This window comes from Petromyzon marinus, chromosome 8, assembly GCF_048934315.1.
Source record: "Petromyzon marinus isolate PM22_M1 ecotype Great Lakes invasive population chromosome 8, UKy_Petmar_22M1.pri1.0, whole genome shotgun sequence".
In the NCBI taxonomy this organism is placed as follows: Eukaryota; Metazoa; Chordata; class Hyperoartia; order Petromyzontiformes; family Petromyzontidae; genus Petromyzon; species Petromyzon marinus.
In genome coordinates, this window is record NC_133674.1 from 9833908 (window position 1) to 9851027 (window position 17120).

General features: G+C 44.5%; 1 protein-coding gene across 4 annotated transcripts in view; it reads right to left on the reverse strand.

The window, feature by feature from the left end:
- The window catches only part of LOC116940217 (folliculin-interacting protein 2-like), a 61930-nt gene that overhangs the window by 19648 nt on the left and 25162 nt on the right, over positions 1-17120 (reverse strand). For all 4 annotated transcript variants that reach the window (XR_004402517.2, XM_032949683.2, XM_032949682.2 and 1 more), the window contains exons 3-8: positions 5468-5581; positions 4018-4118; positions 3491-3565; positions 3212-3300; positions 726-797; positions 46-178 (exon numbers count right to left, since the gene is read on the reverse strand). Coding sequence is in view for 3 of the 4 variants with exons in the window: in XM_032949683.2 (XP_032805574.2) it covers positions 46-178; positions 726-797; positions 3212-3300; positions 3491-3565; positions 4018-4118; positions 5468-5581 (584 nt within the window). In the remaining variant the exon portion in view is untranslated. The remainder of the gene's footprint in view (positions 1-45; positions 179-725; positions 798-3211; positions 3301-3490; positions 3566-4017; positions 4119-5467; positions 5582-17120) is intronic.

Consider the following 17120-nt stretch of genomic DNA (forward strand, 5'->3'; position numbering starts at 1 on the left):
GGGGGACACGCTCACGTATCAAGCCAGCGGGGAGAGAAAACAGACCTCCTCGACAGCTGGGAGGTGGTGCCGCTAGCATGCAGGCTGCGGTGCCAGGTGCCGGTGCCTGGGCTCATGCCCAGTGAATTTAGCGAGCCCAGCGAGGCGCCTGGCATGGAGAACATGCTGCCGAGGGAGCCTGCGCACAGAGTAGCAGGACACCAGAACGGCTCGGAGGTGAGACATCGGAGATTATGCCTCAGAGTGCTTGAGACAGGGCGTAAACGTTAGGGTTCAGGAGATCAGCATTAAATTGGCAAATTAAGTTTCCAGTTGATGTTGTTTAAGCCAGGCGAGTACTCAAGAGACCGGGACAGTCTCGTTTGCAAGAGAAAGTGGTCACCAAAGTTACAAAAGTGACAACATGAAACACCAAGTACGAGAATGAGGCAAACTGATATTGGACACAGAAACTACACACCAACATTCAGCCCTTGGAATAAGACAGCAGCTCCTGGGTAAGGGTACCCAGCTTGAATTCACTTTTGAATAAAAGTAAAATAATCAAGAATAAAAAGCTTAAAAGTCAGGTCACGGGGACAGATCAAATACAACAGAGAGGACCACGACCCCCTGGCAACTTCCGTACACATGCACAGTCATTCACCGCACCACAAGGCACCGCGCCATAGCAGCAGCAGTATCATCAGCAGCATCATCATCCTCGATATGACTCGTCCCCTTACCGGGCTGCATGCGGCCTCCATGTAGTGCACCATCTACGGTCTTCAGAGGCATCTCCATGGGAGTGCTGGAGACTGGGGAAGCAGTACACACACAAACGTTAGCTAGTCTACCGTGGAATATGACCATCTGTGACGGAGGAGTCAGCTTTAAGTAGGGTCACCACCCATCCGGGTTTGATCTGCACAGTCCAGGAATTGGCATCTGGTAGGCCGGAATTGACTTGTACCGAGAGCTGGTGGCATCAGCAGACAGCACTGCAATGATAGATATTCCAAAACTAGCTGACCATTGTCTAAATAACAATGCTTTCTTATGGAGAGGTGATTTATTTAAACAAAAGGAGAAGCAATGGGCTCTACTTTGTCTCCTGCTATTGGGAATCTGTACATGGAAAACTTTGAAGCAAGAGCACTTGCTTCAAGTACACTAAATAAATATTTTGGTTTAGATGTGTATGACACTTTGGTTGTCTGGTCACATGGTAAAGAAACAATGCATTTCTAAATCATCTCAATTCGCAAAACCCGGCCTTTCCAGTTCACCATGGAAATGGAGGTGAATAACACACTCCCATTCCTGGATATTTTGCTTGGACGCGGCCTAAAATGGTAAAATAACACACAGCGTTTACCGAAAGGAAACACACACCGATGCCTATCTGAATGCAGATTCGCATCATCACCCGCACAGAAATCCTCTCTCATCAAGACGCTCATATATCAGGCTAAAACAGTGTCAGATGAGAAGTGCTGCGATTAAATGGCTACAACAATGCTCAAATTAACAGAGCATTGAATGCCAATCCATGATCGAATAGCAATACTGCTGAAAGCAACAAGGTTATTAAAATTAATCAAATACCGTATTGCGGGAGTAAATGACAAATTAGCTCGAGTTTTGTAAAAACAGAAGATAAAAGTAAGATTTCGCACGGTACACAAAATAGAAAAAACTAGCATCTTGTACTAAAGATGAATTGCCCAAGTTATCAACAGAAGGTGTATATCGAATAAATTGCTTATGTGGCAGATGATATATTGGACAGGCGGGACGTAACATTAGCGTAAGCCTAAAAGAACACCAAAGAAATATTAAATAATCTCAAAACACAACTATTGGCAGTTGCAGAACATGCTTGCCAACAAGGACACTCAATTGATTAACATAACGTTTAAGTGTTGTGTAAAACCAATCATTACTTGCCGAGACTAATTCCAGAGTCTATTGAAATTGAGAGAAATACAAATAATTTTAACCGCTCTGACAGCTACAAGCTTAGTGCGGCCTGGAAGCATATTATTAAGTGATACATTTTACAACTGTATTCCTAATGGCGGAAACACATGCTAATTAACCGATTACTAATCTATTATATAATTACCTAGGGGTTGTTCGGGGGCACCTATGGCACCCCTCACAACCATTTACGGCCTTCGGCCAGGAAAGTCACAAAAAATTTCACACGAACGACGCATTGACGCAAGCACCCGATGCTCCGTTTTGAAGTTTTAAAATGAAACATCTTTGAATTGTACTATGTTTTGAATTAGATAATTTTATTTCTTCATTAAAAGCTTATATCATTTTACATCTGGAAGACTTAATTGAAAAGGACATTTCGTGTGAATTTTCTCTCGTCGTTAAGTGGATGGCCTTGCTGGGGGTTCGGTTAGATGCGGACTTTCACCTGTTTGGGATTGCGGGATCGAGATAAGGCGACATAGAGCTGCTGGCCGTGCGAGAAGACCGCCGTCTGCAGATCGATTCCAACGCAATCGAACGTCTATCCCTGCACCTCCGTCGTTCATGCAGGGGGCGTGTGGGATTTGCAGCGCCCCCTGCATGAAAACGACAGAAAGTGCAGCATTCAAAGACAAAGTTGTGCTCTTATATAAGAGTATTACAACACCCCCCCCTCCTCCACCTCGGATCTATGCACGCGATGGGTTCAGTGATGACGTCATCTTGCTCTATTTAAGACCGGAAGCAGGTGGATTGCTTCACTATTCTTGCAAATCGCCCGATGATGCTGGATGTAATTACCATAGAAACGTCACTCAAATAGTAAATGTTGTGGATTTAATCTCCAACACACCGGTGGGCTGAAGTAGTAACTAATTGGCGAGTTGTTTACGTGACAAACCTAACTGGCTGTGTCTGGTAGCGGAGAGTTACGACATATGTATAATTACGTAATCAAACCCAAAAAAACTTTATTATGAATAAGACCTAGGCTGACGAGAAATACGTGTGGGATGTGTATGGAAAAATTTTAGTTTTGACAAAATGTCATTTTTAAGCCCGTCAATGAAGAGAAAAAATAGTTAAGCATAATCCTGAGTAAGGTGGTGTTGCAGCCAGGTAGTACAATGTTAGCTGCTCAACAACTGCGCGTGTCCAAACAATGTACGGAGGCTAAAGAAAAGCTTTGTTTTGGTACCTGTGGGGACAGGTGTGTGCAGGTGTGTGCAGGTGCGTGCAGTACCCCTTTGGCTTCCACACTCGGGCGTTTGGTCAGTGCAGGGCTTGGCTTCACTGAAAAGCGGGTTTGAGCAATTGAAAGTTTCATTTAGCCTGCAACAACAGATTCACACAGGCGACAGGGGATGCGAGACTCGCAAACGAAAGGATCGTGAAGACGCACATTCATGGATCTCCACCAAGTGTGCAGAGCATCAAATGTCAGGCATGCGCTCGAGCTGACAGCATTAATTTTAGAGTCCTTTCATCAGCCCTCTTTCTCAAAGGCCGCTCGCGTACTCACGTGCTGGTGCCAGTGTCGGTTCCGCTGCAAGTGCGCACCCTGTACACCCTGCTGAGCAGCAGCTGGGGTGGGCACCTGTGTATCACACCACACACAGCAAGCCACACGCATCAAACCACACGCATCATTCCACTACTGCCAAAAGAGCCCCCCCCCCCACCCCCACATTGGGGAGAATACAAAAGACTGCTCATGTTGATTAGGAGATCGATAGCTGCGAGAACATAGCAGTGCTGTAACAGATAGTAGCACTGTCACCCGTCCAGATTTGACCCGGACAGTCCGGGAATGAGCATCTGCGTTCGGGCAGCAGGAATTGGTCTGTACAGAGATCTGGTCTAGCGTAGAAATTTCTCACAGAAAACTGCACACTTTTGGTAATAGACCGAAGCTGACTGAGAAATATGTCTGGGCTTGGTCTACAGTGGAAAAGGGTGCAAAACCGAGTTATAGACTCCCAGCGGGCAGTGTTGAAGGCTGCACGGATCAATGTCTTGTGTCTGGGACTGCCTGCGCTGGGGCCACACCTGATGTGGTGAATTTTCAGCGTGGACGTCTTGAGGCTGACTGCCACGGACCCAAACATCATCTCACACAGCATCTTCACGTCGGTGCACTGTCGCAGGGCCTGCACAAAAAAACACAACAACAAAGTTGCGGTGACGTCACCACGGCGCTTGTGCCAGGCTGTGCACTTTATGCCACTGTCAAGGTGCGCATGCATACACGTGCACACAAACACACGCATATATATATATGAGATAACGTGACTACTCGTACAGTAAAAATAAGCATAAATTGTCCTGTCATATGCTGATCCACAAAAGCAACAAGATACAAATGGCTATTGGTACCCAACCAGCGGTATGCAGATCTGCAGACATCGCCGAGGGCTTTGTTAACGACCAAGGGGTACAACATTACGCAGACCCACAGGGTCATCGATGGACCACATACCACCCACTACCCAGTCGACCGGTCCTTGATCAACGACACATGTTGTACTTATACATAGGCCACTATTTAACATCGCTCACCGCAAATTGAGATTTTGAAAGCGGCTATAATTGGTTGTGGATGTAAAGGGCCACATTCCCAGGGCGGTACACTTCAGCCACTTTGCCCAGATGCGACCCTGGGCACACATTATTAGGAGGCCACGACTGGCTTACAAGGCTGGATTGGATCGTTATACTCAAGCACATTAACAGAGAGCATGTGGAATGTCTTGAAACTTACTTTAATATGTAGGCTTTCACAATCAATATTATCCATAAAATATTTTTGGGTTAGATCACGTATATGTGCATCGTTAAACCCGCCATTATCCAACGGTCAATTCTTGAAACGCGACTTATTAGTTGTTACTACATAAGTCAGAATTATCATAACATTAGCTGTCAAATCGTACGTGTTTACATAAGCACAAGTCTACATTGGACTGGTATGCATTGTTTTCCAGCAAGCATTCTGGCTTCCTCCTACAGGCGGTCAACAAATTCTCGTTTGAGCAAATGAGGCCGGGCTAGAGGAGGGGGGCAGCGTAACGAACAGCACCGCCACTCGCGCGCGCCGCAGGATGTAAAAAGTGCACGCAACTGGGCAAAAAAATTAAGATCCCCCATATAGCCTTAACCAGATTGTTGGGGCAAGTGCTACGAGCGAGCACCTTTAAAGGCCGGCATGGCATACAAAGGGGGTGGGCGACCAGCACCACGCCCGACCGCGTTTGTCTCCCCAGTGGCAATGTTTTACACACCGCACCAAGTACTTATGCGAGGCCAAGTCGACCAAGGACCAGTTTAGATAATCGTCACTGGTGTTGGCCGCGAGCGGGAATCAAACTCGTGTCGCCGGGTTCGTAGCGCAGTGCCCCAACCCACGACACTACCACTCCCCAATATGTAACTGGGCATACGCAGTGGTACGAGCAGAAGCCAGCGACAGGGCCCGAGATGGGAAGGGGAGGTACCGTACCTGGTACCGAGGGCCCTCCTCCTCGTGGAGACCGGCGTCGGGCTGCTGAGTGGAAGATGCACTGCCGAGATAACAGAACCTCCCAAACACACGCGCTTGTTTCACGCCACATTCCTAGCGTTCGCACAGAGATATACGCGCACACACACACAGGGCACACATCCCCCCGGTAAGCCTTATACGCTGGAGGGGTAATTGTTGTTAGCGAGTACCTATTAAGGCGAACAACACATGCACAGGGATGATGGTGCCAGCACTATCCACTACTAGATAATGTTGTCCTTCCAATACTTGTGCGAGCACACTATCATGTGCAGGTAGACCTCAATGTGTGCCTGGAGACGCGAGTGCTAATCGAATCGGCACGTGTATGCGAGGATGCGTTCCCAACAGCGTTATTTTTTCCTATGGAGCAATATACGAGGCCTTCACAGGGGTATAGGTAATAGCACTAACAATAACACAGATGTACAGTGAGGGAAAAAAGTATTTGATCCCCTGCTGATTTTGTGCGTTTGCCCACTGACAAAGAAATGATCAGTCTATAATTTTAAAGGTAGGTTTATTTGAACAGTGAGAGACAGAATAACAACAAAAAAATCCAGAAAAACGCATGTCAAAAATGTTATAAATTGATTTGCATTTTAATGAGGGAAATAAGTATTTGACCCCCTCTCAATCAGAAAGATGTCTGGCTCCCAGGTGTCTTTTAAACAGGTAACGAGCTGAGATCAGGAGCACACTCTTAAAGGGAGTGCTCCTAATCTCAGCTTACCTGTATAAAAGACACCTGTCCACAGAAGCAATCAATCATTCAGATTCAAAATGCTCCACCATGGCCAAGACCAAAGAGCTCTCCAAGAATGTCAGTGACAAGATTTTAGACCTACACAAGGCTGGAATGGGCTACAAGACCATTGCCAAGCAGCTTGGTGAGAAGGTGACAGTTGGTGCGATTATTCGCAAATGGAAGAAACACAAAAGAACTGTCAATCTCCCTCGGCCTGGGGCTCCATGCAAGATCTCACCTCGTGGAGTTGCAATGATCATGAGAACGGTGATAAATTAGCCCAGAACTACACGGGAGGATCCTGTCAATGATCTCAAGGCAGCTGGGACCAGTCACCAAGAAAACAATTGGTAACACTACGCCGTGAAGACTGAAATCCTGCAGCGCCCGCAAGGTCCCCCTGCTCAAGAAAGCACATATACATGCCCGTCTGAAGTTTGCCAATGAACATCTGAATGATTCAGAGGACAACTGGGTGAAAGTGTTGTGGTCAGATGAGGCCAAAATGGAGCTCTTTGGCATCAACTCAACTCGCCGTGTTTGAAGGAGGAGGAATGCTGCCTATGACCCCAAGAACACCATCCCCACTGTCAAACACGGAAGTGGAAAAATTATGCTTTGGGGGTGTTTTTCTGCTAAGGGGACAGGACAACTTCACCGTATCAAAAGGGACGCTGGACGGGGCCATGTACCGTAAAATGTTGGGTGAGAACCTCGTTCCCTCAGCCAGGGCATTGAAAATGGGTCGTGGATGGGTATTCCAGCATGACAATGACCCAAAACACACGGCCAAGGCAACAAAAGGAGTGGCTCAAGAAGAAGCACATTAAGGTCCTGGAGTGGCCTAGCCAGTCTCCAGATCTTAATCCCATATAAAATCTGTGGAGGGAGCTGAAGGTTCGAGTTGCCAAACGTCAGCCTCGAAACCTTAATGACTTGGAGAAGATCTGCAAAGAGGAGTGGGACAAAATCCCTCCTGAGATGTGTGCAAACCTGGTGGCCAACTACAAGAAACGTCTGACCTCTGTGATTGCCAACAAGGGTTTTGCCACCAAGTATTAAGTCATGTTTTGCAGAGGGGTCAAATACTTATTTCCCTCATTAAAATGCAAATCAATTGATAACATTTTTGACATGCGTTTTTCTGGATTTTTTTGTCGTTATTCTGTCTCTCACCGTTCAAATAAACCTACCATTAAAATTTATAGACTGATCATTTCTTTGTCAGTGGGCAAACGTACAAAATCAGCAGGGGATCAAATACTTTTTTTCCCCCTCACCGTAAAACATTATTTCAGGAATGAGAATCATAAATTTCGATTTAAAGCTTTCGTGACTGCAATGATTCATCTTCTTTGGTTCTTTCGGTAAAGTCACGTAGAATGAGAATAAAATAATAAATTGATAAAATAAAATAACACAATAATATTCTCACGACGTTTCGGCCACAACACAAGAGGCCTTCATCAGGTGAAGGGAGCGAGACTGTCTGGTAGGACAGCGCTGGAGTGAGAGAGCCACGTTCAGATCACGGCTTTTAAGCTGTGTGAGAGGAACAAAGAGCCTTGACGAAGGAATTAGCATAAAATTTAGCATTGAAAAGGCTGAATGATTAGCTGGTGACTGGTCACAGAAATAGCTATGTTAAAAGTTAAAGCATACACATCCGCAGAGGCACCCATTGTTAAAAGGAATTAGCATAGCATTTAGCATTGAAATAGCTAAATTAAGGCATTCGCTTGTAACTGCTACAGAAATAGTTACGTTGAAGTCAGAGCATACACATTCACCGAGGCACTTAGTACAAATCAAAACAGGAGAATTTAGCATTGAAATAACTAGGCGAATTTAGCATTGAAATAACTGGGTGATTTGCTAGTGACTGGTCACAGAAATGACTACAAATCTGAGCTATTCACAGTACTATATAGTGAACCAATAAAAACTAAAATATAAATTACCTTCATGTTATCAATAAACTCTATATTCTCCAATCAGCTAAGCTACCAACCATAAGTCGTTATATATCACAATGCTATATGGCGAAAAAATGGGTGGATTCTTACCCTCAAATTTCCATACCACGGATAGCTACGGGCCCCGTTCAGACGGACGAGTTCGTCCATGGTCGGAACAGAGGAGGGGGAGAGAGACAGCTGCGAAGCCCTAGTATACTCCATGTTGTAAACCATACCATTAACCGTGGTGTGAGAGGTATTAAGAGGCAATGCTGGCGAAAGAGCTGCGGTCTGAAGGTCATCGTAAAATTACAATTAATTAAGAACAGAAATGATTTAACACATCTTTCCAGTGGTTACTGAGCCTGAATCCATCTTCTCGGTTGAAATTGTCTCTGTGCTTGTATATGTGAATGGCCTCATGAACGAATCTCTCATGGTAGCCAGTTGGTTTGCAAAGAACCTCCGTCTTGGAGAAGTCAATGTCATGTGAGCCCACTGAATTGTAACAGTGATCTGCCACGGCAGAGGAGTTCGTCTTACCGTGTTTCAAGTCTGCTTTATGTTCGCGGATGCGATCCGAGATATGTCTTTTGGTTTCTCCAATGTAGCTACTACCACAGAGGCACTTTAGTTTGTAAACGCCCGGGTACTGTATGTCTGGAAGAGCATCTTTTACAGATGGAACTAAATCACGGATTTTGTGTACTGTGTTGAATCGGACCTGGATCTTGTGTTTATTCAGGATTTTGGAGATCTTTTTAGTGACCCCTGCAATGTAGGGTAAGGTGATGGTTTTGAGTGGCTCCACAAGAGGATCCTTCTTCATGACTGGAGTGATGGCTTTGCGGATTGTGTAGTCGGAGTAGCCATTAGCCCTGAGAGCCTGGTGTACGTGTTTGAGTTCACTGGTAATGTGTTCCTGGTCGGAAATGCATTGGGCTCTATGGTATAGAGTCTTGATGAGGCAGTTCTTCTGGGATGGATGGTGGTGGGAATCCGGTTTCAAGTAAGCATCTGTATGGGTAGCTTTCCTGTAGACAGAGTGGCTCATTGAACCATCATGTCTCCTTTTAATTAAGACATCCAGAAAGGGTAGTTTGCCATCTTTTTCGACCTCCATGGTAAATCTGATGGCTTGGTGTATGGAATTGATGTGGTCGCGGAATTGGTCTAGAGCAGGCTGGCCATGTGGCCAGATGACAAAGGTGTCATCAACGTACCTCTTCCATAAGGTCGGGCGTAGAGTGGCAGTCTGGATGGCGTCAGTTTCAAATTTTTCCATGAATACGTTGGCTACAACCGGAGATAGAGGGGAGCCCATTGGGGTGCCCTCAGTTTGTTTGTAGAAAGTTCCATTCCAGGTGAAGTATGTGTTGGTTAAGCAATGTCTCACCAGGGGGGGTACATCAGTATGCAGTCCTTGATGAACCAGGTCTTCAATGATAGCGATGGTGTCAGGTACCGGGACTTTGGTGAACAAGGACACCACATCAAAACTGACAAGCAGGTCGTTTGGGGACAGGGAAATGTCTTTGATTGTCGATACCAGGTGAGTAGAATTTAGTACCGCAGAGGTGGTTTTTCCAGTGAAAGGTCGCAGTATATCAGCCAGAAAACGTGCCAGTTTGTAGGTGGGGGAGCTGATAGTAGAGACGATGGGACGAAGGGGTGTATCTTCTTTGTGTATCTTTGGAAGGCCATATAATCTTGGTGGTCTGGCAGCAGAGGGTTTCAACAAGAACTGTTTGTTCTCATCAATTAATGCTGTTGAATCAGAGATAATTTTGTTCGTTTTGGTGACCAGGCTGTTGGTGGGATCTCTTTTTATTTTTGTATAGCTGCCATCGTTGAGTAGTTCTTGAATTTTGTTGTTATATTCTGTTTTGTCCATGATGACAGTGGCATTGCCTTTGTCGGCTGAGAGAACGACAATATCATCCCTCTTTTTTAATTGAGATAATTCAAAACGTTCGTCTTTGCTGATGTTGCTAGGTGGCAACTTAGCGTTTTTGAGGGTTGCAGCGATTTCAGATCTTGCTACGTCTGCAGAGATGTGACTCAAGCCCTTGAGTGCAACGTCGACATGGGCAATGATATCATTAACCGGTAAGTGTCTCGGTGTGACAGCAAAGTTTAGACCTTTAGCTAAAACGGATTTCAGACCATCAGAAATGGAACTGTTACTGCGATTAATTACGACTTTGTTGACGTCTATCTTTTCGGTGTGTGGATCCGATTTTTTGCTGGAGAGGTGATTGAATTTGGAAATCAAATTGTCCCTACATTTGTTCGACATAGTGGCAGCCGAAGAGGTAGTCATATTGTCTACATGTTCCCAATCCGATGTAGACATTGTTGCTGTCAATTTTAAGTGTGATTTGTAGAGTGTCTTGTCTAACTGATCGAGTTCGGTGCGTGTAAGTCTGATTTTTTCCGAGATAAGAGCGAAGCTAGTTCTAGCTAGAATTCGTTTTGCATTGAGAGAAGTTGCAACAGCAGAGGTTAGTGTAAATGCGGTTGGTATTACCTTAGAGTCGCGGCATCTCTTCAGAAAGGTGAGAGACTCGATTAGTTGAGCCTTCTTATCCCGAAGTCTGTTGAATGATCTTAAGGATGTGTGGAATCCCTCCCCGTAGAGGCGGTTAAATTTCGATTTAAAGCTTTCGTGACTGCAATGATTCATCTTCTTTGGTTCTTTCGGTAAAGTCACGTAGAATGAGAATAAAATAATAAATTGATAAAATAAAATAACACAATAATATTCTCACGACGTTTCGGCCACAACACAAGAGGCCTTCATCAGGTGAAGGGAGCGAGACTGTCTGGTAGGACAGCGCTGGAGTGAGAGAGCCACGTTCAGATCACGGCTTTTAAGCTGTGTGAGAGGAACAAAGAGCCTTGACGAAGGAATTAGCATAAAATTTAGCATTGAAAAGGCTGAATGATTAGCTGGTGACTGGTCACAGAAATAGCTATGTTAAAAGTTAAAGCATACACATCCGCAGAGGCACCCATTGTTAAAAGGAATTAGCATAGCATTTAGCATTGAAATAGCTAAATTAAGGCATTCGCTTGTAACTGCTACAGAAATAGTTACGTTGAAGTCAGAGCATACACATTCACCGAGGCACTTAGTACAAATCAAAACAGGAGAATTTAGCATTGAAATAACTAGGCGAATTTAGCATTGAAATAACTGGGTGATTTGCTAGTGACTGGTCACAGAAATGACTACAAATCTGAGCTATTCACAGTACTATATAGTGAACCAATAAAAACTAAAATATAAATTACCTTCATGTTATCAATAAACTCTATATTCTCCAATCAGCTAAGCTACCAACCATAAGTCGTTATATATCACAATGCTATATGGCGAAAAAATGGGTGGATTCTTACCCTCAAATTTCCATACCACGGATAGCTACGGGCCCCGTTCAGACGGACGAGTTCGTCCATGGTCGGAACAGAGGAGGGGGAGAGAGACAGCTGCGAAGCCCTAGTATACTCCATGTTGTAAACCATACCATTAACCGTGGTGTGAGAGGTATTAAGAGGCAATGCTGGCGAAAGAGCTGCGGTCTGAAGGTCATCGTAAAATTACAATTAATTAAGAACAGAAATGATTTAACACATCTTTCCAGTGGTTACTGAGCCTGAATCCATCTTCTCGGTTGAAATTGTCTCTGTGCTTGTATATGTGAATGGCCTCATGAACGAATCTCTCATGGTAGCCAGTTGGTTTGCAAAGAACCTCCGTCTTGGAGAAGTCAATGTCATGTGAGCCCACTGAATTGTAACAGTGATCTGCCACGGCAGAGGAGTTCGTCTTACCGTGTTTCAAGTCTGCTTTATGTTCGCGGATGCGATCCGAGATATGTCTTTTGGTTTCTCCAATGTAGCTACTACCACAGAGGCACTTTAGTTTGTAAACGCCCGGGTACTGTATGTCTGGAAGAGCATCTTTTACAGATGGAACTAAATCACGGATTTTGTGTACTGTGTTGAATCGGACCTGGATCTTGTGTTTATTCAGGATTTTGGAGATCTTTTTAGTGACCCCTGCAATGTAGGGTAAGGTGATGGTTTTGAGTGGCTCCACAAGAGGATCCTTCTTCATGACTGGAGTGATGGCTTTGCGGATTGTGTAGTCGGAGTAGCCATTAGCCCTGAGAGCCTGGTGTACGTGTTTGAGTTCACTGGTAATGTGTTCCTGGTCGGAAATGCATTGGGCTCTATGGTATAGAGTCTTGATGAGGCAGTTCTTCTGGGATGGATGGTGGTGGGAATCCGGTTTCAAGTAAGCATCTGTATGGGTAGCTTTCCTGTAGACAGAGTGGCTCATTGAACCATCATGTCTCCTTTTAATTAAGACATCCAGAAAGGGTAGTTTGCCATCTTTTTCGACCTCCATGGTAAATCTGATGGCTTGGTGTATGGAATTGATGTGGTCGCGGAATTGGTCTAGAGCAGGCTGGCCATGTGGCCAGATGACAAAGGTGTCATCAACGTACCTCTTCCATAAGGTCGGGCGTAGAGTGGCAGTCTGGATGGCGTCAGTTTCAAATTTTTCCATGAATACGTTGGCTACAACCGGAGATAGAGGGGAGCCCATTGGGGTGCCCTCAGTTTGTTTGTAGAAAGTTCCATTCCAGGTGAAGTATGTGTTGGTTAAGCAATGTCTCACCAGGGGGGGTACATCAGTATGCAGTCCTTGATGAACCAGGTCTTCAATGATAGCGATGGTGTCAGGTACCGGGACTTTGGTGAACAAGGACACCACATCAAAACTGACAAGCAGGTCGTTTGGGGACAGGGAAATGTCTTTGATTGTCGATACCAGGTGAGTAGAATTTAGTACCGCAGAGGTGGTTTTTCCAGTGAAAGGTCGCAGTATATCAGCCAGAAAACGTGCCAGTTTGTAGGTGGGGGAGCTGATAGTAGAGACGATGGGACGAAGGGGTGTATCTTCTTTGTGTATCTTTGGAAGGCCATATAATCTTGGTGGTCTGGCAGCAGAGGGTTTCAACAAGAACTGTTTGTTCTCATCAATTAATGCTGTTGAATCAGAGATAATTTTGTTCGTTTTGGTGACCAGGCTGTTGGTGGGATCTCTTTTTATTTTTGTATAGCTGCCATCGTTGAGTAGTTCTTGAATTTTGTTGTTATATTCTGTTTTGTCCATGATGACAGTGGCATTGCCTTTGTCGGCTGAGAGAACGACAATATCATCCCTCTTTTTTAATTGAGATAATTCAAAACGTTCGTCTTTGCTGATGTTGCTAGGTGGCAACTTAGCGTTTTTGAGGGTTGCAGCGATTTCAGATCTTGCTACGTCTGCAGAGATGTGACTCAAGCCCTTGAGTGCAACGTCGACATGGGCAATGATATCATTAACCGGTAAGTGTCTCGGTGTGACAGCAAAGTTTAGACCTTTAGCTAAAACGGATTTCAGACCATCAGAAATGGAACTGTTACTGCGATTAATTACGACTTTGTTGACGTCTATCTTTTCGGTGTGTGGATCCGATTTTTTGCTGGAGAGGTGATTGAATTTGGAAATCAAATTGTCCCTACATTTGTTCGACATAGTGGCAGCCGAAGAGGTAGTCATATTGTCTACATGTTCCCAATCCGATGTAGACATTGTTGCTGTCAATTTTAAGTGTGATTTGTAGAGTGTCTTGTCTAACTGATCGAGTTCGGTGCGTGTAAGTCTGATTTTTTCCGAGATAAGAGCGAAGCTAGTTCTAGCTAGAATTCGTTTTGCATTGAGAGAAGTTGCAACAGCAGAGGTTAGTGTAAATGCGGTTGGTATTACCTTAGAGTCGCGGCATCTCTTCAGAAAGGTGAGAGACTCGATTAGTTGAGCCTTCTTATCCCGAAGTCTGTTGAATGATCTTAAGGATGTGTGGAATCCCTCCCCGTAGAGGCGGTTAAATTTCGATTTAAAGCTTTCGTGACTGCAATGATTCATCTTCTTTGGTTCTTTCGGTAAAGTCACGTAGAATGAGAATAAAATAATAAATTGATAAAATAAAATAACACAATAATATTCTCACGACGTTTCGGCCACAACACAAGAGGCCTTCATCAGGTGAAGGGAGCGAGACTGTCTGGTAGGACAGCGCTGGAGTGAGAGAGCCACGTTCAGATCACGGCTTTTAAGCTGTGTGAGAGGAACAAAGAGCCTTGACGAAGGAATTAGCATAAAATTTAGCATTGAAAAGGCTGAATGATTAGCTGGTGACTGGTCACAGAAATAGCTATGTTAAAAGTTAAAGCATACACATCCGCAGAGGCACCCATTGTTAAAAGGAATTAGCATAGCATTTAGCATTGAAATAGCTAAATTAAGGCATTCGCTTGTAACTGCTACAGAAATAGTTACGTTGAAGTCAGAGCATACACATTCACCGAGGCACTTAGTACAAATCAAAACAGGAGAATTTAGCATTGAAATAACTAGGCGAATTTAGCATTGAAATAACTGGGTGATTTGCTAGTGACTGGTCACAGAAATGACTACAAATCTGAGCTATTCACAGTACTATATAGTGAACCAATAAAAACTAAAATATAAATTACCTTCATGTTATCAATAAACTCTATATTCTCCAATCAGCTAAGCTACCAACCATAAGTCGTTATATATCACAATGCTATATGGCGAAAAAATGGGTGGATTCTTACCCTCAAATTTCCATACCACGGATAGCTACGGGCCCCGTTCAGACGGACGAGTTCGTCCATGGTCGGAACAGAGGAGGGGGAGAGAGACAGCTGCGAAGCCCTAGTATACTCCATGTTGTAAACCATACCATTAACCGTGGTGTGAGAGGTATTAAGAGGCAATGCTGGCGAAAGAGCTGCGGTCTGAAGGTCATCGTAAAATTACAATTAATTAAGAACAGAAATGATTTAACACATCTTTCCAGTGGTTACTGAGCCTGAATCCATCTTCTCGGTTGAAATTGTCTCTGTGCTTGTATATGTGAATGGCCTCATGAACGAATCTCTCATGGTAGCCAGTTGGTTTGCAAAGAACCTCCGTCTTGGAGAAGTCAATGTCATGTGAGCCCACTGATATCGACAATCAAAAGACATTTCCCTGTCCCCAAACGACCTGCTTGTCAGTTTTGATGTGGTGTCCTTGTTCACCAAAGTCCCGGTACCTGACACCATCGCTATCATTGAAGACCTGGTTCATCAAGGACTGCATACTGATGTACCCCCCCTGGTGAGACATTGCTTAACCAACACATACTTCACCTGGAATGGAACTTTCTACAAACAAACTGAGGGCACCCCAATGGGCTCCCCTCTATCTCCGGTTGTAGCCAACGTATTCATGGAAAAATTTGAAACTGACGCCATCCAGACTGCCACTCTACGCCCGACCTTATGGAAGAGGTACGTTGATGACACCTTTGTCATCTGGCCACATGGCCAGCCTGCTCTAGACCAATTCCGCGACCACATCAATTCCATACACCAAGCCATCAGATTTACCATGGAGGTCGAAAAAGATGGCAAACTACCCTTTCTGGATGTCTTAATTAAAAGGAGACATGATGGTTCAATGAGCCACTCTGTCTACAGGAAAGCTACCCATACAGATGCTTACTTGAAACCGGATTCCCACCACCATCCATCCCAGAAGAACTGCCTCATCAAGACTCTATACCATAGAGCCCAATGCATTTCCGACCAGGAACACATTACCAGTGAACTCAAACACGTACACCAGGCTCTCAGGGCTAATGGCTACTCCGACTACACAATCCGCAAAGCCATCACTCCAGTCATGAAGAAGGATCCTCTTGTGGAGCCACTCAAAACCATCACCTTACCCTACATTGCAGGGGTCACTAAAAAGATCTCCAAAATCCTGAATAAACACAAGATCCAGGTCCGATTCAACACAGTACACAAAATCCGTGATTTAGTTCCATCTGTAAAAGATGCTCTTCCAGACATACAGTACCCGGGCGTTTACAAACTAAAGTGCCTCTGTGGTAGTAGCTACATTGGAGAAACCAAAAGACATATCTCGGATCGCATCCGCGAACATAAAGCAGACTTGAAACACGGTAAGACGAACTCCTCTGCCGTGGCAGATCCCTGTTACAATTCAGTGGGCTCACATGACATTGACTTCTCCAAGACGGAGGTTCTTTGCAAACCAACTGGCTACCATGAGAGATTCGTTCATGAGGCCATTCACATATACAAGCACAGAGACAATTTCAACCGAGAAGATGGATTCAGGCTCAGTAACCACTGGAAAGATGTGTTAAATCATTTCTGTTCTTAATTAATTGTAATTTTACGATGACCTTCAGACCGCAGCTCTTTCGCCAGCATTGCCTCTTAATACCTCTCACACCACGGTTAATGGTATGGTTTACAACATGGAGTATACTAGGGCTTCGCAGCTGTCTCTCTCCCCCTCCTCTGTTCCGACCATGGACGAACTCGTCCGTCTGAACGGGGCCCGTAGCTATCCGTGGTATGGAAATTTGAGGGTAAGAATCCACCCATTTTTTCGCCATATAGCATTGTGATATATAACGACTTATGGTTGGTAGCTTAGCTGATTGGAGAATATAGAGTTTATTGATAACATGAAGGTAATTTATATTTTAGTTTTTATTGGTTCACTATATAGTACTGTGAATAGCTCAGATTTGTAGTCATTTCTGTGACCAGTCACTAGCAAATCACCCAGTTATTTCAATGCTAAATTCGCCTAGTTATTTCAATGCTAAATTCTCCTGTTTTGATTTGTACTAAGTGCCTCGGTGAATGTGTATGCTCTGACTTCAACGTAACTATTTCTGTAGCAGTTACAAGCGAATGCCTTAATTTAGCTATTTCAATGCTAAATGCTATGCTAATT